Below are 27,420 nucleotides of genomic sequence, written 5' to 3'. Positions count from 1 at the left end.
TTTCAGTTATGCAAAAAGAAAAAGTTCTAGAGATCTTCTGTACAATATGGTGCCTACAGTTAACAATATTGTACTATACACTTAAAAGTCCATTAAGAGGGTATATCTCAAATGGTGTCCTTACCACAATAAAAAAAAAGACATGAAGGTCAGATAAGGACTTTTTCAGACAAACACTGAGGGCATCAATCACTAACAGATCTGCAAAGCAAGAAATAGCCAAGGAAGTTGATCAGTCCAAGGGAAATAAGAAACAGGGTCTCTCAAGCTTCTATCCAGAGACAAAATAATAATAATAATTTATTATTGTTAATAGTAATAGTAGTTTGCTACTGCTGATAACAAATTACCATGAACGTAGCAATTTAAAACAACAAATATTTATTATCTCACTGTTTCTGTGGGTTAGTAGTCCGGGCATGGCACAGCTAGGTCCTCTGCTCAGGGTCTCACCAGGCTGCAATCCAGGTGTTGGCCAGGCTGCTTTCCCAACGGAGGCTGTACTAGGGAAGAATGGGCTTCCAAGTTCCATCAGGTTTTAGGCAGAATTAATTTCCCTGTATGACTGAGAGTCCTGGGTTTTTCAGGTTATTAGTTGTAAGCCATCTTCAGGTCCTAGAAGGCATACACAGTTCCTTTCCACGTGGGCTTCCTCAACTTGTCTGTTTACTTCATCAAGCCAACAAAAGGAATATCTTGCTTCAGTCTGCTAAGATGGATTCTTATATAATAGAATGTAATCTGGAAGTGACATCCCATCACATTTGCCATAAACATAATCTAACCAAGGGTGTGATATCCCATCACCTTTGCCAATTCTTTTGGCTAGAAGCATGTCTCAGGTCCCTGCAAATTCAAGGTAAGAGGATTACACAAATGTATGGAGACCAGGAAGTGAAAATGACTGAAGGGGTCACCTTAGGGTCTATGTGCCACATAATTGTTAAGAAAATCTGCTTGCTTACAGAAAAAAAGTATATATAATTTTGTAAACATCCCTCCATCAATCTAATTAGCTCATAGTAAATTTCCTGGGGTGCATCCTGACAAGGTAAAAATCCACGTGGTTGTAGTGTGGAATCAATTTGTAATAAACAAGCTTGGTAATTTAGGGAGTAAATTCTCAATGTCCTTGGGATCAGCCACAAGGTCCTATCCACCAGTCCACACCGCTGTTGGAACTTCTATCTTAGTAACATTGTATAAGGGAGGTGTAAGCTAAATATAATTAAATAGAGAGAGAGAAAAAAAGAATTTTCACAGAAAAGCACATTATAGAAGTAACATTAGCAATCAGTTGTTAAGCAAGTTATTCAAACGATAAAATTGTGCAATTAGGATACATTTAATGATATATAAACATTAAAACTTAAAAATACTTGAAAGCACTTCTGTGCAATAATATGAATTGTAAATAAAAAGAGACAACCATTATATTTCTAATTTGCACTTTTGAAAAGTAGGAAAAGATCCTAGAGGAAGGGGCTCTTATTTCTATGGGGGATGATCTTTGTAGTAGCACTTGATCTGGGAGTATTGAATAGGGTAAATGAAAATGCCCCTTCTCATATACAGAGATCTGGGCTCCAGGGAATTATTGACACTTGAGGAGCCTCTTCAGGAGGCATTGAGACCAATGCACAAACACAGACATTTGAAAAATGATGTTCAAGAGGAGTCAGCCTGTTATAGAGAAAAGGAATGGCTGTGGTGCTAAGCTCCTGGCAATTTTTTCCTTCCCCCTTCTTTCTGGTAGCACAATCTTTCTTGTGCTGATTCAACAAACCCCAATCCCCCAGTTCCAGTGTGGTCCAAGTGACCAGGCCTGGCCAATTTGTCTTTCATTCTTCTAGCCACAGTGATTGTGTGAGAGATGGGCACGTGACTAAAACTGGGCCAGAGTTCTCTCTGGAACTTTTTGCCAAAATATTGGCTTTTTCTTTGGATTTGCAATTAAAAGGACTATATGAGGTAAGTGCATGCAGTCACCATCTTACTACTTTCTGGGAAATAGACTAAGAACGGAAAGAGCATATGAAAGCAGAATTGAGAGAGAGTGAGAGGGAGAGAGGGAGAGAGCCCTGAGGACAAGTTTCTGGCTCTTGTGAGTTTACCATTATACTTTTTAGTTCAGCAAAGCAGTGTATATATATATATATATTTTAACATAAAATAGATTTGGTTTCTGCTACCTGCAACTAAAAGAGTCTTGACTGTTACCATATTCTATGGACTGAATTGTGTTCTCCCAAAATTCATGCATTGAAACCATATCTCCCAATGTAATTGAATTTGGAGATAAGGCTTTTAGGAGGTAATTAAGGTTAAATTATGTCATAAGTAATGAGTCCTAGTCCAATAGGATTGGTGTCCTTATAAGAAGGGAGAAACAGTGAGAGCCATTCCCTCCCAGCTCACACACAGAGGAAAGGCTACGTGAGGACACAGCAAGAAGGTGCTGTCTACAAGCCTGGAAGAGAGCCTTCGCCAGAACCCGACCATGCTGGTACTCTGATCTTGGACTTCCAGCTTCCAGATCTGTGATATATAATGTTTTGTTGTTTAAACCATGTCAGTCTATGGTATTTTTTTTTTATTGCAGCCCAAGCAAATTAATACATCATAGTTAATTCTGGCACCAAGATGAGGAAGGGAAGGTAACGCGGACAAAGTTGTAGATCCTTAGGAAACAGTAACGTTGGCCAGGGAGAGGTTTCTTAGAGGACTAGAAATGTTTCTGAGGGAGACTCTACTTTGGTGATTGTGCATCTTCTATTCTCTTAGCAGGGTGACAGTCAGGCAGAGCACACTGGTATAGTCACTCGAGATGTTGACTGATTGGTTGGTGCCTGGGTCATTGCATTACTAAACATCTTAAGTATATCACTCTTACCCTATAATAACCTGGGCTTAAGAGCAAGTGGTAAATGAGAACGAGAAGCCAATGCAAAGGGCAGAGACGGAAATGAGGGCAGATTAGCACTGACCAGCAGTGCATGCCAGGGGAAGATGGGCTCAGGAAAGGCTGGTACAGGGCCCCACATGCAAAGTGCAACTGAAGAAAGAAGGGGCATGTTCTCCTGTTTTTCTCAGTAGAATAGTGCAAAGTATAAACATTTAAATACAAAGACAGAGAGAGACAAAGAATAGAAAAACAACACAACACAGAGGCAGCAATAAATATTAGCAAGCTTTAAGGCACAAAGTGGGCCTGAGGAGTCCCTGAAATCAGCATTCCTTTACTACAATGATTTTAATACTCTGCTAAAGATGAATGGGGGAGCCCAGAAGATGGCAAAGCAACAATGAATATCAAGATCAGGATCCAAATGGCATATGATGGCTTTTGGCTAATAAATTTTTTCACTTTCATAGTAATAAATTTATTTTACTTTCATAGTAATAAAGGATTGGTGGTTACATTGGTAATTACACCTGTCTAATTTATGGTGTCATTGCTTATAGCTGTGACTAAGATTATTGCTTTTAAACATACATATCCTTCATTTTAAGTTTGTTTTGGGTTTTCTTTTCTTCTCCCCCCAGTGCCAAGCAAGAGATGCATAAGTGAACTTGAATCCCCATGTATTTTGATAGGGTCTGCAAGCACAATGATAAAGCTAATATCTGACTCAACTCTCATTCAAGTAGGTATCTGAGTCTTACAGGGTAAGGTCCTCATCTAAAAAACTTTTCCTAAACCAACTGTATACCTTTGTTGGGACAAGGAATTGGTTAATTACAAGAATAACTAGTACTTTGGCACAGTGTGTGAGTCTCTGTATGTGGACATACTCACTCCACATACATAATAATTATAACAGTTTAGGAGAAAAATCAGATTTTTCACACCAGTTGAAGTTATACATTTTCACTATTGTAGTTACGATGGTGGCATTAAAATGTACTTTTTAAAAAATTTCCAAATTTCCACATCCCTGATTTGAAAAACCCATGTATCTCTGATGATCATTCATTTAATTAGAGCTCAGGATATCAGCCAGAAGCCAAAATCATTACTGTATTTCCTTATATATTAGAAAAAAATAACAATAACAACAACAGCAATGTGTATTTCCCTTTAATATAGAATTTTTGCTCCAAAAGTTTCACAGATAATGGCAAGAAATATCGTGATACACCATTCTCTGGCAGGTAGCACAGACTCTTGCTAAAGGTGATATTTCTGTCTAGTGTATCTTTAATGATCCATATATTGGCTTTGTAAAGAAAATGAGTAGTAAATGACATCCCAAAGTACTGTTAGGACATTGTTAGTTTATTTTGTGAGAGATGGATAAGAAGTCAGAGAATATGCTCTAGAAAAAAAGATTGTATATCATTAATTCTCTCTTTAAAGTATGGTCTTAATTAAGTCCTGAGAGTTTTTGGTTTTTGAGAAGGAATAAGTGTGGTGGAAGAATAGTGGACATAAGATCCAGGAACCCCTGGGTCATATTCTGGCTCTTTACTAGTTAATTTTGACAATTTACTTAACTTCTTTGAGCCTCTGGAAGAATGGAGACAATAATATTTACCATACAAAGTCACCATGAGGATCAAAAATAATGATATGGCACATGATAAGAACACTATAAGTAGCATCTGATCTATATAAAATATCTGGCATAGTGCCTGGGGCCTAGCAGGTGCATAATGAGTGGACACGACGTTTATTAGCTCATCTGCAGTATGCAACTGTTGAGTAGTAGTATCATCATACCCAGCAGAAATGCATCAAGTTCCGATCGGGTTTCCCCCAATCAAAAGCTTGGAACAGACCAGAATTAACAGCCTGTAATAAAATAAAAACAATAAACACTAAGCATTAAAATGATGTAAGACAATAGCATACATTTAAAGACAGTAAACAAGAGATACACAAAAGAAAAGAATTGACATTATGTTCCACTCTTTAGGAACATAAACTAAAATTCAATAAAGATTAGTAAGTCAAATAATAAAAATGATGAAAATTGATATTAATCCACGCAACTATCTTTTACATCCCCTTATACTTTTCCACTGACAACCCTCAGACAATGAGGCCTTTATATGTTACAGTGTTATAGAAAGAAATTTTTCAAAAGATGCCGAACTGAATGATTCTTGAATATCTTAGCTTCAGGAATTTTTATAATTTTTTTTAAATCAAGCATTACCTATACATCTCCTACATTAAAAAATGACGGCTAGTATTATTAAACAACTCGGTATATTATTATCCTTGTCAGATGGTCTAGGAGGTTATGACCATGTTCCCTATCCTGAAACACTTTCATTGCTATTGGAAGGAATGTTCACCCCCAGAACGCCCTCAGTGCTTTCTGTGTGAGGTGCAGCGCTGCTGTCTGTCTCCCGTCTGCAGGGCCAAGCAGCCTGCCATGTTGTCAGTAATGTGGCCGCAGCCTGAGAGACCACATAGCCATTTTTGCATTTTAATTTTTAGATTTCAGATATTAGAGTAGAAACATTCATATACCTAGGGTTCCTTTTCCTGTTATTTGTTACCCGTGTAGGATGGAGGAGACAGATAATTTTCACATTTACCTCAAGCATTTCATTAAATCATTCTCAAACTATTCCAAATCTCAGATATGCTTTTTAACTTGAATCTCAGATTTTTTTTCACATTCACTGATTTAATCCTGATTTTTATTTTAAAATTATTCCAATCATGGTTTATATTTACAGACGGAGTAGTCTGCTGCTATTGAGTCTCTGCAGGTTTTCGGCAAGGGGAAGCAACAGAATGTACTAGTTAGGACTTGAGTTCTAGCATCAAACAGAGCTTGTTTGAATACAGGCTTAAGGGATTACTGAATCTGTGATCCAGAGTAAGGTATTCGTCTTCTCCGAAACTTTCTAGTCAGTGAAATGGGAAAGACGGTAACATTCTTCTCACAGGGTTGTGAAGGTTAAATAGGGTAAGGCATAAAAACCATGTAGCACTTAAGAATGCTGAAAAAATTGCTCTTTTTACTAATATTACTACCATCAGCAGCAGCAGCAGCATCCTTGCCTTAGCTTTGTACATAACTTATAACCAAATATTTTATCTCCCCTTTGTACTTATTTCTATCCTGAAAAGGACTTGCTGTCAAAGGACAAGAGTTCTCTTTGAGAGGAGTCAGCTGTGAGATGTGTAAGGCATTGGCTATAACATTAGTAGAATGCGGATATCAATGCCTTTGTTGAAAGATTGTTAGGAGAATTCAGTGAGACTGAATGACATCATGTATATGAACAGCAAGAAGAACACAGTGTAAGTGCTCAATAAACGTGAAATTGAAATTGTATTACCTGGAAGGCCATGCCCACCAGAGTCTATCTGTCTCCTCACCAGTAGGAGGCCCTGTGTCCTGAACATATTTCTTCCCATAGGAACTTGCAGGCTTATCTCCTGTGGTTAGAGCTCTTCAGAGAATTTCAGAAATCCTCAACTAGTGTTTCAGTATATCTATAGCAGTGATTCTCAACTTGAAAGCATGGAATGAATTTATTAGGGCATAGTTTAAAATGCAAATTCCTAGAGAACACAAATATATTAAAACTTTGGGAAGATCTTTTCTCTCTCTCTTTCTGTCTCCCCCCACCACAAACACACACACACACACACACACACACACTCATACTTGGCTCAGAAAGTCATACCAATTGAATTTGACTTGTCTCTGAGCTTGCCAAATATTGAGTAATATAGTAACAAAAAAAACCCAAACCTTAAAATGAGGGTAAAAATGGAAACCATTAATCTATTTTAACCCCTCTCTAACATTTAATTTGCTGTGAATAAAGCATTATTTCCACACTCTGAAATGGCCCATATGACAACTGGAGTATGAGCAGATATGGAATAGCCTGTATCATGTCGTATAAAGCTGATGATTTCCCAAAAGGGGAAATACAAGCTTTCCCCAGAAAAGGCAGTTTCAGGTAATCTAAGGATCAGAATTCAGTCTGCATATCTGGGAACCAGGCCCAAAAATCAAGCACCTAGGACACAGAAATAAAAAGAAGGAAATCGACATGAGTTGATGCTGATTCTAGAAACATCAAATGCCAGTGACAGTGCCTATAAATGGTGCAGTGAGCTCTCTGGGAGCGCTTCTCGGGGATCCTGCAGAGATACGTGTGAGTCATCTCAGGAACAGGAAGCATGTACCTGGGCCCAGGGCTGCATGTGCTGAACAGACGCTCCTGTAGGGCTCTGTGCCAAATACACATCCAAGTGACTCTGCCAAGTAAAGAAATAATTTCTCATCTGTAGGTTAATCATATGATCACACCACAAGTAAATATGAATTTTTTTTCCTTTTTTTAGGGAATAAACACGTACAATAACATGAAGACACATTAACCAAAGAAGCCCATCTTTAAGAACTTCTCTTAGCTCTATTCTTCTGTCCTGGGCAGTTTCTTCATAAAGCCCACAGAGGGCATCTTGCTGGTCAAAGACAGAGGTAATGCACCTTTTCTTCCCAGTCTCACCTCAGACAGATCCAAGAGTGTAGGAGGTCAAGGGCTAAAATCCCCAGTGACCGTCTCCTTCACTCTGTGTTAAGTCCCAGAGGACATTCTGAGAAAGTTGTTCATCATAAGGCACTGGGAACAGATCTGAATATTTCCTTTTGCTTTCTCATTTTAAAAATGTGGTAAATGTTCTACAGGGCTCTTTGAAAATTTGTGGGACATAATCCATCCAGTACTTTAATGTCCATTAACATTTAGATTTCTTCTGGATCACAAAAAAACCTTGATTTTTTTCATATTTTCAATTGCATTTTGTTTTATGCAAAAGAGTTATTTTTCTATGAAAGTGGGCATCAGAAATATCTTGGAGCTATAAAAAAAGATACAACTACTTAGAGCTACCCAAGCCTATGAATCAACATCCAAATCTCTAGGGTTGAGTTCTAGACATGTGTGTTTTTTCAAAGTTCCACAAACGCTACTATGTATCCTTCGTGATGCTCCACTAAAGTAAATGTCCCTGCAGGTACTGTAACATTCCACAGTCCAGTCTCCAACAGTGAGGAAAAAGGTAATCTGACTATGTAAATGTACAGTGAGGGCCCCCAGTGAAAGTTCAAGGGTGTCATTTTGTGAAGTCTTTCTTTAGCAAACTCTTAGGCCATGTCAAGACAATGCTTTTGAAATTATTGAGTTTGCTTAAAGGTCTCTTTACTTAGCTCTGACTGTACGATATGCTTCCATCTAAGTGACAGGCAAGCATAATTTCCCCATTAAATTGAGAAAGTGAGAAAGGAAGGTGAAAAGGCAGTGGCTAAGGCCATATATGACAAGCCCACAGCTAAAATGATACAAAGTTAAAAGCCTTTCTTCTAAGATCAGAGACAAAACAAAAACAAAATTGTAACTCTTCCGCCATCACTGTCTATATGATAATTTAGTAATAGCAGCAGGAGACATATAGAGTGAATTTATCTTTTAAAATATTATTGACATCTATTCTATGTTCTTGAGTGTGATAACGTAAATAGATCTCCACATAAACAAGTAATTAAAGTAGAAGGTAGGATCTGGCTTTAATCAGTCAACATTTTTATTTTTCATTTACCAGTATCTTTGTCATCTACACTTGGCAGAAAATCCATGTGAAAGGAAGTTCACAGAAGTAATCAACCATGGAAATATGATGTGAAGGAAGAGGTTATATCCACCAGAAGAGGTCCTTGTTCTTTGCTCTGATAGTTGGCTTTCCCAAATACAGAGTGAATTAGTATGACAGTCTCTGACTTCACTCCACCTCTATATCCTTACGTGAGCGACTCATCAAAACTACCAAACATTTATAACATAAATACTTGCTCATTTACTCTAATCTAAAAGAGAAGATAGTAATGCAGGCCAGCAAGCCATGCAGCACCTACTTGCAGAGTGGCAAACATGTTGACTTGTAGATGTAATTCCAAGTTGGTTCTGGAGGGAGCATATTTGTCACATAACAGTGTGGACATAGCCTGCTTCTGTTAGCTCTTTTGGTACCTTTGTGAAAATTTAGAAAAAGTACTCCTTCTTCTGGGCACATGGCCTCATGCCAGGGCACATGGCTTGCTGGATTCAGCCCTCAACTGCCTGCTGTGCTGGGCACCTTTGTGCATGGCTGCATGAGGATCCAGGACTGACTTCTTTAGGTTGACATTGGAAAAGGTGGGGGAAATGACAACATATAAGAAAGCGCACTAACCACAGATGGCCTGGTGAGATCTGAATTCAAATTCTCACTAGCTACCCAATCGCTGGGTGATTTGGGACAGGATGTTTAGTCTCTCTGAGCCTCAGTTTCTTCTTTTAAGAAATGGACACAATACTTAGAATTCTTATTACTGTAGCACGTAAAAAGCAAAGGGTCAAAGCAAGCTATAGGTCAGAAAAAAACAGACAAGAACACAAAAGCATAAATACCCAGGGGCAGAACAAGGGAGGGGAGCGGAGGAAAGAATGAATAAGCAGGAGATCTGAAACACCAAGTGCTGTAGCCATGAATCTACAATAAACTCAATTAATAATACTAGACAATATTTATTGAGCACGTGCTATAAATGAGGTATGATGCTTAAACATATATTATTTCAGTGACTCTCCCAAACAACTTGACAAATTCTACCAAGGTGGTTTGTTTGTTTGTTTGTTTACAACTTTATTATTAAGGAGTAATTGACACCATAAGACATTAAATGTCTTATAAATGAAAATTTGTATCCTTTGACCTACACCTCCCTATTTCCTCCTTCTCCAGTCTCTGGCAACTACCATTCTATTTTGTTTCCATGAAAATGGCTTTTTAAAATTACATTTTACATGTAAGTGATTCCATACAGTATCTTTCTCTGTCTGCCCTCCAGGCTCATCCACGTCACTGCAAGTGCAGTATTTTTTATGTTCTTTTTAATTTTTCCAGTTTAGTTTGTTGAGGAACCTCCACACTGTTTTCCACGAGGCCTGTACTAATCTACATTTCCACCAACAGTGTCTAAGGGTTTCCTATTCTCCACACCCTTGCCAACATTTGTTATTTCTTGTCTTTTTCATAATAGGCATTTTAAGAGATGTGAGGTGACAGCTTTTTATGGTTTTGATTTACATTTCCCTGATGATTAGTGATGTTGAGCACATTTTCATGTACCTGTTGCCAATCTATGTGTATTCTTTGGAAAAATGTCTATTCTGGTCCTTTGCCATTTTTTAATTGGATTACTTGTTTTTTGCTATTGAGTTGTATGAATTCTTCATATATTTTGGATATTAATCCTTTATCAGATACATGGTTTGTAAATATTTTTTCCCATTCTGCAGTTTGCATTTTCAATCTATTGATTGTTTCCTTTCTTATGCAGAAGCTTTTTAGTTAGTCTCACTTGTTTGTTTTTGTTTTTATTGCCTGTACTTTTGGTTTCTGATATGAAATATCATTGGCAAGACCAACGTCAAGAAGCTTTTCCCCTATATTTTCTTCTAGGAGTTTTATGGTTTCAAATCTTATGAATTAAGTCCAGATTAAGAGTTTAATCCATTTCAAGTTAATTTTTGTGAATGGTGTAACATATGGGTCTAATTCCATTCTTTTGCATGTGGCTATCCAGTTACCTCAACACAATTTATTGAAGAGAATCTTTTCTCTTTATTGTTTTTGTAACATTATAGGATTTTACATTGGGATTACCCTGAGACTTTTACAATACATCTTTTAAAAGTCTTTTAAACTGAAGACAACTTAACTTCAATCACATGAAAAAGTTCCACACATTTACTCGTGTCCCCCCATTTTATGTTATTGATATTACAATTTACATCTTTTTATATTGTGTATCCTTTGACAAAACATTGTAGCTATAGTTATTTTTAACACTTTTGTCTGTTAATCTACACACCAGAGTTCAAAGTGATTTACACACCACCAGCAGTATTAAAGTATTTTGAACTTGACTATATATTTACCTTTACCATTGAATTTTATATTTTCATGTTACTAATTAGCATACTGTTGTTTCAGCTTGAAGAAACAAGCTGTGGTATTTCTTATAGGGCAGGACTAGTGATGAACCATTCCTTCAGCTTTTGTTTGCCAGATTTGGGAAGTTTTCAGGTATTTTTTCTTTTAATGAGCTTTCTTCCCCTTTTTCTCTGTCTTTTCTTTCTGGGACTCCTATAATGGAAATTTTCCTTTGCTTATGGTGCCCCCTAATTCATGTAGGCTTTCTTCACTCTTTTTCATTCTTATTTCTTTTTTCTTCTCTGATTAGATAATATCAAGAGATCTGTTTTCATGTTCACAGATTCTTTCTTCTTGATTGAGACTGCTGTTGAGGCTGTCTTATCCCAATTTCTACTTCATTCATTTTATTCTTTAGCTCTAGAATTTGCTTGGTTCTTTTATATGGTTTTTATCTCTCTGTTGAACTTCTCATTTTGTTCATGCATCATTCTCCTGAGTTCATTGAGTTGCCTATCTGTGTTCTCTTGAATCTTGCTGAGCTTCCTTAAAATAATTATTTTGAATTCTTTTTCAGGTAACTCACAGATCTCCATTTCTTTGGGTTCAATTCCTAGAAAATTATTGTGTTCCTTTGGTGGTGTTATGTTTTCTTGCTTTTTTGTGTTTCTAGTGGCTTTGTGTTAATATCTGCATATTTGAGGGAGTAGTCACCTCTTCCAGCCTTTTCAGACTGACTTTAGTATGGAAAGATTTTCACCTAAAGTTGGCTGCAAGGGTGCCAGCTCATAGGGTGCAGTGTCTTGGTTCTAGGGAGTACCCAGAATCACAGCCTCTGAGCAGCTCCATCCGCTGAGGTCAACAATGCTGAAGACTGTGGGGATCTTCACTGGTCAAGACTGTGGAGGTCATGCAGGTGGTAGTGGTGGCTAGAGTTATTGTGTTCCTCAGTGGCAAAGACTGTTGATATCTTCCTGTTCTTTTTTTCCCATGGAGAGAAGCTGTAGCTGAGGTATCCTTGGTGCTGGGTCTGGTGCACTGGCACTCAGCAGTAGCAGAGCCAGTGTCCTGGGTTCAGAACTAGCACAGTATCTGGGTTGGGGAATAGGTGCACTTGCTGTGGTGGTGGCTGAGATATAGGCATGTACATATCTCCTATGGAACTGGAATTTGAGTCTGTGGTGCTTGCTGCAATGACTTGGGCCCTGGGCTAGGGGGAGAGGTTGGGGAACTCAGCAGTAGCATTGACCCAGGGATGACAGGATGCAGTGGTGGCTTGGACCCAAGGTGCAACGTGCAGCAGCAACATGCCCTGGGAATGGCAGGTCAAATTCACAACTCTGGCCCTGGAGGCAGATGCAGAGCAGCAGCAGCTTGGCCCTAGTGATACTGAGCTGAAGCCCTAACTCAGGACCCAGGGCCCAGAGCACAGACTGGCAGCAGTGTGGCCCTGGTAATGGTGGATCAAAGCCATGACTTGGGTCAGAGCAGTGGCAGCTCTGGTTCCATAGACGGCAAGACAGTGTGTTGTCCTTATCCCAGAGTATAGGGCACAGCAGTAACTGGAGCCCCTAGGAACAGGTTTCACCTCAGCAACTGCTCTAACCCCAGGGACCAGAAGCAGCAGCAAGGATGCCAAGATTTTCTGTGAGCTGGGTTCAGCACTGGTGAAGACTGTGGGGATCCTTGGTAATAATAGCCAAAAATGTCCATGGTAGTAACAAGTCTTGTGGGTGTTCTCCTCCTCTCCTTTCCCCCATGGAAATAAAATCCCTCCAAGAGGATCTCTCTTGGCTCTGAGCTACTCTAGACTGTGGGATGGGGTGATGGAGGTAAAATGTTTCCTATGCTTTTCTTTACAGCCATGCTTGGGTTTTGAGATCCACAGCATTTCTGCTGCTTCTTCGTTATAGTCCAGAGCTTTTCCAGAGCTTTTTCTGTCAGTTTGAAGTTATTTATTGTTTTTGTTGTTTTTGTTGTTTTTGTTGAGGAGACAAGTGTTGGGACCTCCTAGCCCACTGTCTTGCTGATGTTAAAACTTCAAATTCTACTAATTTTATAAATGTGAAAACTTAGGCTTAGCATGGTTAAATAACTTATCCAAGGACACATAGGGCAGAATGGGAACTTGGTTCTGTCTGACTCAAGACCTTATGCTAATGTCTTATGTGAATTGAATTGAATTGAATTGAAATGAAGGAGCAATAGAAAAGGACTGATAGCATCAATAAAAAGAATTCTCTAATCAGAGATAGCAAAAGGGTCATCCCAGTCCAGGAGCTCTCCAGCAAAAATGGGAAGCCATTCTCCAACATGCCTGAGAACATTTGGCTAACAGGAGAGAAGAAGTGAAAGTCCCACCCTCTCAAAGTTTGTACCATGCTTATAAAGCTGTCTATCATTCCATTGTCAAATTCTGTAGATTTATCTTCTTTTGCACAACTCTGGCTCAGTTTCCCAAGATCTATCAGTTGACATGTAACAGTAATCCCATAACCATTGTCCTCATCTTTAGCCCCTCTTGATGTCTTTTACTCCCACCTACTTCCATTTGTTTACCAGGAGACTCATTCCAAAAAAGAGCATTATGCATGTCATTCCTTTCTACAAATACCTTCCATGGTCACCCATTAGCTACAGAATAAATTCCAAATTTATTAACTTGGCATTCAAGATTTTTCAGAAGCTACTCCTACATTTCCAATACTCTTTCTCATACTCTTCTTCACAAATTTAAAGCCCTAATAAAGTCAGTTACATGGGGTTTCTCCCAGCTTTAACTTCACCACTTAATGTTGCTCATGTTTCCCTCTTGGTTTTGGAAAGACTTTCTGCAACACCCTATATGTAGAAATCTTGTCCTTAAGTCCAAACTCAAATGTCGTCTCATCCAAGAAGTCTTCTTTGATTCCAACAATTAGAAACATCTTCACATTTCTCTGAGTTTGTCTAGCAATTTCTTTGCTCTATCATTACAATGATCCTGGAATTTCTATTAGGAGTTAGTGAGTCATATGTGGTAGCTCCTCTATTGGAGTTAAAGCCCTTTTAGGGCAATATTTCTAAAAATGGAAATCTGATCAATCCATTTCTCTGCTTAATATTCTTCAATGACTTCCTATCACCAACAGAACAAAATAAAATCTCCTTAATATGATGTAATGCTTTTATTAACTATCTTCTACTCCCTCCATAATTGAGTCTCCCACCACTCACTTGCACTCTAATTTTCAGTTTTATAAATTGGCTGAAAAGTATCTTTCTAGACATAGCTCTTTCTTGGTTCTATGCTTTTGAAATAGGAGCTCCTAGATATGTTTTCACAAGATCGATTGAACAGCACTATACCACAGGCACGTCAAAACATACAGAAAGTTGAAGCAGAGCTGTGCAAATTGAAGAGAATGGAAAGATCCCATCATCTCAAAATATCTCTTAATTATGCAGGAAAGCTGAAATAATTTATCAAAAATTCTGGTGTTGTTTACCCAATATTATAGGACAAGGCTGGACTAAAATCTCTATGGTATAAGAGGCCCAAGTACTAAAAGGGAAATTTGAGCATTTTCCACGTTGTTCTGATAGCTTTCCTGCTGCTGTCTTTCTGGATTGGATAGGTATGGAAGTGAATCACCATGGGCTAATTTTCTTATCTCTCATGAACCGGAATCCCTGGCTTCTATAAAAGTTGTTTCACGTTCTTACGCTTTCACTGAAGTCACTGAACAGTATGATCACCTTCAGTTTGCCATGGGAGTAACTCATATTAACATGCAACAAGAAAATATACCAACTCACATAGGTCAATTCTCCTCAGCTGAGTAAATGATCAACTTAGCTGTCAGCTAGCAGAAAGGACCTGAGGTCTAGGATATGCCTAGGTTTTGAGGAGTTGATTGAAAGGCTGTGCAGTGTGGGCAATAGAACAAGGTTAGACTTTTAGTGACGGGATAATGTGTTCTATGAAAATCAAGACAGCAATAACAATAGCTGACATTTATTAAAGGCATACAGTGTGCAATTCCTGCCTCTAAGGGATTTACATGTAGGAACTCACTTATTTCTCACAGCAGCCCTATGAGTAGGGACTATTATTACTCCCACTTTCTAGATGAAATGATTCCTAGAACACTTAAGGTTTTGACCAATCACTCATCTAGCTAGGATTCAAACCCGTGCTATCTGGCACCATGCTGTAATCTCAACTACTACATTATTGTGCCCCTGAAAAACTGGAGGGGCCTCAGAGAAAAATTTAACCTACTAGATTAAACAACTCAACCAATCAAATGACCTCCTCCTTTATCTGTGATTGAAGAATGACATGGTAGAGAAGCCTCTGGACATGGATGAAGACAATAGGGTAGAATAGCATCAGAGCGAGCTCTCTGAACCCTGTTGGTAAAATGGTACATCATCAGTAAACACATATGGATCCCTTGAGCACCTATTATATTCTTACAAAGTTTGTAAAATGTTATTTGTGTGAGATCCCCTTCTCTTGAAGTCAGTGGAAATAGAGCTAATTTTAGTTACTACAGATTTAAACTTGGGGAAGTCACATACCTTGACTACTTTTCTGGAAAGAGTTAATTTTTTCATAGGACTTTGAGTATATTTCACTGTGATGACTGGAGCCAATGCAAAAAGTATCATGATCCTTTTAGCCACCTCTGGATTTGTAGAGAATGCTACGTAAGCTGATAGGGAAGAAGATAGAAGTTCATAGATTTAAAACAATTCTTAATTTATTTTTTAAATTATAGTAAAATTAGTTATATTAAAAACATAACAAAATAAACAGACAAAAACACTCAGAGAAAGTAGCATGTTTAGAGAAAGATTTTCCAAATTTCTCAAGGATGGAATTGGCTGATTCAGAATGAATTGAGTTTCCTGCCCCCAGAGAGTGCAAGTCTACCTACAGAGAATGTTGCAGAGCAGGTTCAAACATCCACTGTGGGGCATATCTAGGTAAACTCCAAGGGCCATTCCAGCTTGACCATGGACTTAGTACCAGATAAAACTGGGCTATAATCTTGGCTTCTCATTCATTAGCTGTGTGAAAAGTTGGGCAAGTTATCTTCCCAGTGTGAGTTTCAGTTTTCTCAATCTGTAAATGTGGAAAATAGAAGCCTTATAAGATGATTCTTTCAAATGTTAAGTTATATACAGATCTTCCTTGACTTATGATACGATTACATCCCAATATACCCACAACAAGTTGAAAATTTCGCAAGTCAAAAATGCATTTATTTCACCTAACCTTCTGAACATCATTGCTCAGCCTAGCCTACTTTAAACCTGATCAAGACACTTATATTAGCCTACAGTAGGGCAAAATCATTTAACCCAAAGCCCATTTTATAATAAACTTTTGGATAGCTCATGCAATTTCTTGAATACTCTACTGAAAATGAAAAGCAGAATGGTTGCATTGGGTACAGAATCATTGCAAGTGTATCAGTTGTTTTCCTTGATCTTGTGCTGTCTGTGGCTGGCTGCTGCTGCCCAGCATCACAAGAGAGCATCATACTGCATATTGCTAGGCCCGGAAAAGATCAAAATTCAAAGTACAGTTTCTAATGAATACATATCACTTTTTCACCATCATGCAGTTGAAAAATTGTAAATCGAACTGTTGTAAGTCAGGTATCTCCTGTATATATTACACTTAAGGTGTTATTTGGCATTATCATCATTAGAAAATATTCCTAAATTCAGCCATTTGTAAAATATGGGTGATACTGCTCTCAAATGTTTGTAGTTTCGAATGAGAGAATGCATGTAAGATGCATACTATAGTACAGGCATATAGAGACTACTTTACACTAGAAACCTGATGAGGATTAAGACACAGAAAAGAGACTGGTGGAAATTCTATTGGTATTGTCAAGGTCTCTAGCTGAATGGAGAGCAGAGAAGGGAATGAAGTGCTTCATGGCACTGCCAACATGGCCCTATCCACATTTAGCCTACTCCAGCATCTGCTGGGAACTGAAAGTCACACTGATTGTGGCATATAATCACTGAGACTGGTAATTCTCTGCTTTATTTTTGGTGTCCCTCGCTAGACTGCAAGATGTATACCATATTTATATCTGGCTCTCCAGCATCTAACCCAGTGTCTGACAAATGTTTGTTGGGTACACAAATGAATAAATAAATAATTCTCTCTCCTTCAGACTTATCCATCAGTCTTCAAATTCAGTCCTGAGGGGAAAAATCCCTATTATCATCCTCCTTTTATTTATTCTTCAGAAACCAGACAGATGAAATGGTTTCCCAACTCAGGTTCCCAAGCTAGAGACTGCACAGAGGGAAGAAATCCTGACCCCTTTCATGAATATGGAAGAAGATCCTCTGACACTCTGAAATCACGTCTGCCACAAACACACCAATGCTGGAGCCCTGGGAGTGGCCCACACAGTAGAGTCGCTCCTGTCTGGTTTTCTCTACAAAAAAATTGATTATGGCTGGAAGATCATATTTATCCATCTCATCTAAACTGTCAAAGAAAAACAGCAACAAAATTGGAAAAAACATGTCGTTGTTTGGCCTGCAATATTTAAACGTATTTATTGCAGATACAGATACTTAGCTTTTGTTAAAAATAAGACTAAAATTAATATATCATATTATGTGTCTGTGCAACTTTTGAGAATGTCACCTTGATTGCAAGAGTAACACTGTTAAGAAACTGAAATCAGAAAAATCTGACTTGCAAAAGCCAACAGAGGCTTTTCACTTAATTCTACAGCAGATTTACCAAAATCCCTTAAAAAGAAAAATGACTAGGAATGTTTATTTAAAAAACAGAATGAAACAAACAGATTTGCAGACATCAGCCTGTTTACCAATTACCTCAGGTGCTTCTTTCCTCTGTGTAGTTGGGAAAACACCCACCTAGGGAATCATCATGTTATTTGCAATAGTGCAATGACACAACTGCACTGGGGTGTGGAATAAGAAATGCCAAATGGCTTCCAGGAATAAGGCAGGAATGAGGCCAAGGAATAAACAGCTTTAGCGACCTTCAAGGCTTGGTTCTTAGCTCTGATGCAAGTGCAGGAGTTTTTCCCTGTGACCAAGCTGGCCTGATTTCTAGAACAGACAGTGCCCCCAGGGGCCACTGCTGCCAGCTCTGCTCTTTAGTCATCCTTTGTGATCAAGCTTTCTCCTTACTTCTCCTGGAGCAGAATCTAGGACAGTGTCTGGCACCACCAGCCTATGGAGGGCAGAGTTCCTTCACTACTCAGCCAATAAACATCTGAGCATGATCTATGCCTGAGGACAAGGCTCAATCTTGGTTTATTATGAATGAGTGGTTCTCAGGATTTTTCAAGCAGAATCTTATTCCATTTCTTGATCAGTTTCATTTTTCCCATTTAGTGAGGATACCATATAAATTTCCTTTGGGATCCACATTGACAAAGTGATAGTCCTGGTATTAATCTTTCTAAAGTTGACTTCTGCATTTTGAGTTTTTCCCATATATATTTTACATGCACACACAGATATGCCAACAAGTGGGATTTTTAAAACAAATAAAAGTGTTATAAAAATGGCATTTCTTCAGAGCCTGTGAAGAAAGCCTAGAAAGAGGAAAAAATGTTTATTTCTTTCTGGTGGATTCCATTGGGTACATTTGCACAGAAAGGGAAAAATCAAAGGGTGTTCACAACTCAGACTACTAAGTACTATATGATCATGGGCTGGCCCTGTGGCTGAGTGGTTAAGTTCGCGCTCTCCGCTGTAGGCGGCCCAATGTTTCGTTGGTTCGAATCCTGGGCGCGGACATGGCACTGCTCATCAAACCATGCTGAGGCAGCGTCCCACATGCCACAACTAGAAGGACCCACAACGAAGAATATACAACTATGTACTGGGGGGCTTTGTGGAGAAAAAGGAAAAAAAAATAAAATCTTTAAAAAAAGGGTGTTCAGCCATATAAATGAGCAAGCACACACTTTATTCATTAGTAGGTATCTCCTTACCTGTGTTGACGAAAATAATCCATAACCAATCTGTAAATGAAAATTTGGGTGAGTTTATTCTGAGCTGAAATCTGAGGACCATGGCCCGGGGCCTTTCTTTCCGAAGGAAGAAAGGGCACCAAAGAAATGAGGTGTACAGAATGGTTATATACCCCCAAAGAGGGTGCTTTACATATTATTGAAATGTCCCTCCCACAATAGTCACAAGATTGCCCTGTCAGCACAGCACTTGATGGACACAGCAGGTAGTGGGTCTGCTATCTTGGTGGGCGTAGCAGGAGGCAAGTCTATTGTTGCCTCCTAGCTGGGCGGTCACAGGTGAGCGCAGCAATCAGTTTCTAGCCTAAGGAAAGATGCTTAATCCTTAAGGAGATGCCAAAGTTGGGAGGGGGAGGGAGGTTGCACCTTTATCTCAAGGGCCTTTGCTCTTGCCATAGGGAATCTCTAAAGCATATATGCAATGCATGCACAACAGCCATGGTCAGGCCCTTTTGGAAAGACAAGGTCAGGCCGAATTAGGTTTATACCAAATGGCTTCCTCATATTCTCCAATATATCCTATTGCTTGCCCTTTTTATTTGTCACCTGAAATCCCAGAATTCTGGTGACTTGGCTGAAAATTTGAAGTGTTTTCTGGACCAGGTATTTCTTTGAGTGTTCCTCATCCACACACCATAACCATTATCTGCCAGAAGGAAAGCCAAGCTTGTGTTGGGCAGGTTGCAAATCCAGTTACCGGCAGATGCAATTAAGACATGCTGCAAATACACAACAGCCTTCAGAGCTGGGAAACACAGGCAACAAGAATTTTGTGTCTAAACTTCCTTAGTGTCTACAAGAAAATAATCTTTCCTGACTTCTTGTAGTGTAGAAGAGAGGTTAAGAGATGAAATTTGGCACCAGGCAAACCTGGGTTCTAATCCCTTCTGAACTAGTTACTTGCGTAAGTTATTTGTTTTCCTTATGTCTTATCTTTCTCTTTGTAACATTGAGATTGTATATAATGCATTTGTAATGTAGAATTGGAACAATTTGACTAAGAAAGAGAGAAAAAAATAAGGAAGTGGGGAAATTGTGTTGAAAACAAAGAGGAGAGAGAAAAATGACCAAAACTTTCCTGCCTTTTATAAATGGTTTGTGATGCTTTTGTGGCTAGATCAGCTTCCTCAGATTGTGTAGGCTAGACTGGACTCTCAGAGAGTCTTCAGCCTTCTGGAATCAAGGAAGTAAGAGTCTACGTCCATTTATGTACCTTTTGAGAAAACAGAAAGAAAAGGTGTTACTAATTCTGCTAAATTACTGACAAACAGCATTCATAGCCCAGGGCCCCTCTCTTATCAGAGCCCTCAGGCAGCTTATCACTGTGGAGACAGCTTTTCATCTCATACATTTTGGCAGCTACCTGGCAGAAATGATAAGATGAAAGTTTTGGGAAACAAAATTCTCCTGGGTATTCACAAAGGTAATGGAGTTATTTGGAGGAAGGTTGTTTCTATAAAGTTAACACCACCATTCCATCTCTTTCTCTTTTAAAAACTCTAGATTTTCTCTTTAAATAGTTAACGTTTCTGCTATTGAGAAGTTTTGTTATGCAAGACTCCAAAGAATAAAATTGTAACCATGGGCCCTCCAGGACAAATTAGACTGACCCCCTCTTATCAACAGAGTAATTAGGAAATTGTCTTTCAGAAAATTTGCAAAGTCACCTAAGCAGAGCACATACAGAAGAAATCTTGACCTGAAATGACTGCAGAACCAAAGATTCTCACCCAATGAACCAAAGGAGCAGGACATGACCAGAACTTAAAAGGAGAACTCTTATCAGAAACAAGGGGTCCATCATTCAGGAAGGTCCAGAGTTAAAATTCCTTCCCCACCTTACCATAAATGTTTAGAAACTCATCATAAATATTTAGAAACTCATCATAAATGTTTAGAAACTTACCATAAATGCTTGAAGTCCACCAATCAAAACCTGCCCACTAGCGTTTCTGTGTGACAGCCTGCTGTCCCTAACCTCTTAAATTTCGCCTCAAATCCTGAATTAGGGAGACAGACATGAGGGCACACAGCCCCTCTCTTCCTGCAGATCAATCTCGCAGAATAAAGCTGCTTTCTTTTCCCAAAGGCCGATGCTGTAACTAATTGGCTTGTTTATTTGCATCAGGCAAGAGAAGCTCGATTTTGTGCAGTAACAAAAAGAGCTAAGAAATGAGAGAAGAAAGCAAGCACTTCTTGTCAAGTGGATCCCTCTATAGATATCAACCTGTATTGTAAGGAGCTAGAAAGAGCTCTTTAAATAAGTTTAAGTACAGAATTAACAATGTCAGATTTACTTAAAAAAATGAAATCCCTCTGACTTGGGTAGAGAACGAATTACAAGTGAAGTAATTCAAAGTTACTGTAGTAGCTGAAGCAAAAGATGATGATGATGCCCAAAACTGGACTTGAGCAATAATCAAGTTGAGAACTTTTCAGAAGAGAGAGAAATTTAGAAGGCAAAATTGATAGATCTTGGTGATTGGCTGGATATAGGAGGTGAGGGAGAAGAAAATGTCAAAAATATCTCTTAAGTTTCTGTTTTTTAAGCCTAGAAAGTGGTATCTCCAGAGTAAGGCCAAGTGTTCTTTGTTTTTGTGTTTGTTTGGAAGGAGGACAAAATGATGGAGAGAAGAAAAGACCAAATAGAGTAACATAAAAATGTTTAAAAACTCCAAGTGTTATACACATGCAATGGAGTAGTAGAGGTGGAGGTGATGAGTTTCCTCCTCTCAGGGAAGAGACTAGGTTCTATTTCAGGACAAAAGCTGCCCTGCTGGCATCAATCAGCACATGTGGGAATCTCTGCTTTAGTATTTTTCCTTTCATTACAGAATAAATGCTACCTGTTCTCCTTGGCCATCCTCTTCCATGAGGAATCCTGTAAATTATGAGGACATAATCATCTTTTGTCACAACATCATACTCTTCATAAGGACAACCCCAGTAGGAAATAATCTGGTTCTGAAAGAGGAAAGAAAAATATATACCTTTATGATGTAATCTATTGATTTTTATACATACATTGCAACATAGTACTTGAAGTCACAACCTACAGTCCACCTATGTATTGGGACAGAATATAGCAGGAAAATCAGCATAACAAGAAGGAGGATGCACACAAAGGCATGCATAAGGCAAGGTGGTGTGACCACACATCCTGGTTTGCTTGGCTTAGTATTATTAACGCAACTTAGTTCATGCTCAGAATGTTTGACAAAAAATTAAATGGTCATCTGATGAGGGAAAACCCAGGGGATTGTGCAATGCCCTGTGGCTAGTAACAAGTGAGCTGTTACCAACCTTAGACCTAACTAGAGAGGAAAAGAAGTTACCAGACCCAGAATGAGAAAGTCAAGTAGAGAGAACCACACTGAAAGGAGCTATGACCTTCAGCAGAAGGAGACAGCCTGCATAAGGTCACGTCATGGAGGGAGCCAGGGCAATAAATCATCTGATGTCACTCTCCTCCCTCCCTCAGGTCTCCTGCTCAAGATTTCCATTGTCTGAACTGAACTGAAAATGGATGGTCAAGGGGGCTTGTTGACCTAGTTCTCACAAGTCAGTCTCTTGGGCAGAAAACTGTAAAGACTAGAGAGTGGATCTAGAGGGTAAACAGAAGGTACCTCATCCACAGATACGCAAGGAAGAGGGGAACTACTATTTGTTGGTCATCTTTAGCATAAGGACAATTTATATCCTCTGTTTTATTAATCCTTACAACTGGAGGTTCTAAGAGAGAGATTTTGAGATAGAATTGTACGCATTTATCAGTTGAGAAAACTGAATTTCAGGAAGATTAATAATCTGTCCAAGACGGTTCACTAGGTAGAAATTTAAGCGAAAATAAGTTTAGCTCCAAACCATATACCTGTACCACAGGGTCATGCATTTGCCTTCCAGGCCTGCAGAGGTGTGCGTATATTATGGGCTGTATAAAGCAGAGCAGTCACTTCTCTCTCTTTGTGTTTTCAACACCACTTCCTCAACTTCCTTCTTTTTCTTTTTTCTTTCCTAGTCAAATTATTACAATTCTACATTGCAAATAGGATTTTTATATCAAATCAACATATAAGAGAGATGGTAAGTCTTACCTTGTAGGAAATGGAAGGATTTTTCAGATGACACCTTCACTATTCTGTTATAGAAAATTCCACGAATTCCTCTCTTGGATTTGTCAGTCATAATCTCTGCTGGTTATATGTATTAACATAATTAATCTATACTATAATTAATGATTAATAATGTGTGAACTATATAGTAAATATGCAATTTTATGTTAAAAATTTATATATAACTAATTTTGATTAATATAGCTTAATTTTGGTGAATCACTCTGGTAGTGATAACAATAACACCACTGACAGTAATAATTGTTGTTACTGCTATAAGTATGCATTGAGCACCTATTATGTACCAAGTAATGTGCCAGACACACGTTATCTCATTTTATTCTCAAAATAAAGCCACTGGATAAGAAACATTATCCCCATTTTACTTCAAATGAAACTGGGTCTTAAAGAGGTCAGGTCATTTATCTGAGTTCAAACAGATCATGACGGAGCCAGAATCTGAATTCAGGTTGCCTGACTCTAAAAGAAATGCTCCTAATCACTATGCTCCTAACCCCTCAGTCCATTCAGAAGAGATATACTAGCGCCCTCTGGTTGCTAGGTGCCTGATTAGAGTTACATATATCATACAGATGGCGGGCATCATAATCACCATAACAAACAATCAAGACTTAGAATCTACCCCAGCCAAACATAAGGAGAATCTATGGGAGTGTGACCAGGGATCTGCATTTTAAACCATCATTCCCGGTAGCTGATATGCATTCCAGGGTGTGAAAAACAGCTGGACTCACTGGATTCCTTGAGAAACTGTTTCATTCTCATTTCTGTCTCTGAGACCTAGCATGGAGGTTCCTATAAATGGTTGTCAAATAAATAGATGGGCGAAAGAGTGAATGAGTACATCGTTTAACCTTAAAGACTGCCACTGCGACTCACTATTTTGTATCATATCTTTCTTGCCTGGTTTCATTTCACCCTGCTTCATTGGTCCTCTCTGACAGTAAGCTTTGTGAGTTGATTATGTCCTAAGTTCAGGACTGTATTTTATGAGATGGTAGTAGGATGATTTTTAAAAACTAATCTTTTCTCTCAAGGCATTTACAACTTAGATGCTCCAGTTTCTGCCGAATGATTGGCATTTGAGGCCTCTGAATTGCAATCATTGGCAAGTGAACCTGGGGCCACTGCGTTAGAGCAGATCCAGTTCTCTTCTGAAATAGGCAAGCTGGAGAGCCTGTGGGGCTTATAATGGTGCAGGGAGGAGGGCTAAATGGCTAGCACTGTGTGCTTATCATAGGAAAAGCTGGAGTCTAGTCCCAGGGATGGCACAAGAATGTACTAGCCATGACAGGTTGTGTTTTGTAGCCATGACATAGAGCCCAGTCAGTAGCCTCTGTTTCATTCCTCTGTGTAATGGACCTGGGTGTCGAGGGTGACACCTTGAGGCAGGAGGAGTCTCTGCGTTCCATTTTGTAAGGAGTAGCAGGTCCTAAGCAAACAGCCTTTCTTCAGGCACCTCTTACCAGGACTGTGCCTACCTGTACTTTCAAGGGCTGTGTTTACCTGCTCTGCCATATCTCGGGCTCACAATATTAACTACAATTGTTGAGAGAGTCTTCCTGGTTCAAGCACCTCTCCTTGATGATACTCCTACAGCCCTCTTATTTCTTTGACTTGTTTCTATACTAGCTCCCTGATGAATGTGTCTCACATTGATATCCCGCTGGTTCACACTAATGCATATAAGGATGTCAGACTAAGATGAGAGCAGACATTATAAATTCCAGGGGATTCTCAGTCCTTGAAAGTGAGACCTTTAGCTTCAAATACCAAGACTAAATCAATATAGATTATAGTTATTATAGATTTGCATATATATATAATCTACATAGATTATATTGATTTATCATTCTAAATCAGCATTCACCCTGCTTTCTTATAAAACATGACTCCCTTAAGATGGTATATGTGAAAATAGCTATGGGAAAATGTTAGAATGTGTATGTATATATATTTTTTAGATTATATATATAAATGGTTTACATATGACTTGCTTGCAGAGTCACAGACTACATACATATATATAATAAGTATCTACAAATGCTAAAGACATGACTTGTTTTGAGAGTCTTAACTTACAATATCATAATTAAGGCTCAGTATAGTCCTGTAATCAAGACTGTTTAACTTTGTTTAATCTACTCTTCTGTAGTCATATTTGCTCTTGAATTTTATTGAATTTTATTGGGAAATGCTGCTTTGATATTTATTTCTTTTTCTATTCACTATACCAAAAAAAGCTAACCCTACAAGGTAAGTGTTATTATCGCCATGGTACAGTTTAGCAAACTAAGTTTCAGGGAGGTTCAGTTGACTAACAAAAGTTACACAACTAATAATAATAACAATGAATGAAGGGAAGGATAAAATGACACAAGTAGCCAAAAATTGGAACCTAACCTTTGAAAAGTTTTCTGCAGACAGATGGCCTCCACGACTGTGGCGAGAGCTGCTGCAGACTTAACCAAATTTGGTTGTAAAAAGATAATACCAAGAATGTGCCATTTGTAAGACTCTCCTCCATTGTTCAAAAGTCTCCCTTCTCTCTTGGTTATTTTCTGTCTTTCCCTCTAGCTACTCCAGCCAGAGGGAAATACGAGACTTTCAAAAGAACGTTGATGCATTTTCTGTTTCATATTGGGCTTGACCATTTTCATCAAATGCATGTGGATTATATAGAAAACTCTCATAAATAATGCATTTTGTACTGACAGGTACATTGATGATGAGATCAAGGATACCAACTTCTCAACAAAAGAATATCAGAAACAATAGAGACCTTTGTGCTACTTTTTTCATTGCCCCATTAGAGTTACTCTCAAGCTTATCAAGAAGACATGTAGGGCTTATGCCAAAGCTTGGACAGTATTTTCAAGGAATCCACACTCAATTCTTAACTATGTTGTAGAAATGGAGGTGAGAATTGACCAGAATATGAGGATACAAAGACCCCACAGGGGTCTAAGGTAGCTCTAAGCAAGCTTTGGTTCTGAAAACACATAAAGGCCGGTTTCTACTTATGGCATCCTAATTAATCTCAGTCTTCTCAATGGTGACATAAAGGTAATGATGAATTCCGGAGGGCTTTGCAAAAAGTTTTGAATTAAATTTCTGACTCTGTCCTTTAGAGGATACGGTGGCCATGAGAATGCATCTCTCAGATCTCCGATTACAGGGAGCAGAACTAGACATGAGCTACAGCTCCTATGCTCTAAATTCCATCAGTGTGCCCCCACTGAGGCCACACCTTGTAGGTACTCTGTAAGTGATGGCTATTTTTGTTATTATTATTAGTTGTGTAACTTTTGTTAGTCAACTGAACCTCCCTGAAACTTAGTTTGCTAAACTGTACCATGGCGATAATAACACTTACCTTGTAGGGTTAGCTTAAGGCAATAAATAATCCTAAATGATAAATAAGATGAGAAATAATGTCTATAAAACATGTAATACTGCTTAGCACTCCATAAATGGTAGCTCTTGTTATAACATACCTTCTGTTGTTCAGTGATTGTCTCAGATGGATAGGTCTTGTTTGTCATACTAATCCATAAGCTTCTTAAAGGTAAGAACCACATTTTATACTCTGCCTGTATTTACAGCTTGCATGTTTCATGTCTCTAGCTTTGTTCATGCCAGATATAGTATAATTTTTTGAACTGAGTTGTGAATAAATGACAGGTTGTTTTGTATCAATATGTCTTCTCAAATAGAAACCTAAAAGAGCAGTTAAGAATTTGTTTGCTTATAAATTCTACCAAGAGTTCTCATTTTTTCTATATAGAGTACCTTACCTATCTAATCTATAAATTTTATACCACAGATATAGCATCTATATGCTTAATCATCTCAATTATTTTTCCACAGGTAGAAAATGTCAATTTTAGATTTGAACAAGATCTATTTTACTCCATGTTATTTTCACTGAGTCTTACTTCTTCTCATAAAACTATTCTATAATGAAATTTTATAAAAGTATTAATAGATGTTAGAAAGTTTGGGCACAGTGTAACTCAGTAGAAGATGAGAGAAGAAGAGCAATTTTGTCTTAACAGATTTGAGTATAAAATTCTTATCAGGACAAAACTGAAAATTGGATAGGGCCTAGAAATAAGAAACCATCCTGTGTACGCAGCTTGTTTGGCAACCAAATTAAAGACACAAGACAAAGCTATTGTGAACATGCACAATAAAATGTAAATAAAATGTGTGACATTCTCACAGCACGAGAGATGTGATAATTGGGATGAAAATTATATCTATATACCAAGTACCATATTAGTAAGAGACA

General features: G+C 38.4%; 1 protein-coding gene across 1 annotated transcript; it reads right to left on the bottom strand.

The window, feature by feature from the left end:
- Positions 1-393: 393 nt before the first annotated feature.
- Positions 394-24,644, bottom strand: LOC106822172 (lipase member K-like). Its single transcript, XM_070519284.1, has 10 exons — positions 24,608-24,644; positions 23,861-23,921; positions 23,088-23,121; positions 21,840-21,957; positions 19,540-19,738; positions 17,356-17,465; positions 15,524-15,657; positions 7,166-7,237; positions 4,724-4,795; positions 394-846 (listed from the first exon to the last, which is right to left on the bottom strand). Exons 1-10 carry the CDS (start codon positions 24,642-24,644, stop codon positions 826-828), a joined length of 858 nt encoding a protein of 285 aa, XP_070375385.1. The 3' UTR covers positions 394-825.
- Positions 24,645-27,420: the final 2,776 nt, after the last annotated feature.

This window comes from Equus asinus, chromosome 2, assembly GCF_041296235.1.
Source record: "Equus asinus isolate D_3611 breed Donkey chromosome 2, EquAss-T2T_v2, whole genome shotgun sequence".
Classification (NCBI taxonomy): Eukaryota; Metazoa; Chordata; class Mammalia; order Perissodactyla; family Equidae; genus Equus; species Equus asinus.
The sequence above is the reverse complement of the archived record's forward strand: the minus strand, read 5'-3'. Positions and strand labels throughout refer to the sequence as shown.

Bases quoted from the DNA above. Each gene is read 5' to 3' on its own strand.
- LOC106822172 (XM_070519284.1), bottom strand. From the start codon at position 24,644: ATGGCAGAGCAGGTAAACACAGCCCTTGAAAGTACAG. The intron at 23,122-23,860 runs GTGAGTCCAGCT...AGAATAGTGAAG, and splicing joins ACAGTTTCTCAAGGAATCCA to GTGTCATCTGAAAAATCCTT. The intron at 19,739-21,839 runs GTAGCATTTATT...TGTGTTTCCCAG, and splicing joins AGGATGGCCAAGGAGAACAG to CTCTGAAGGCTGTTGTGTAT.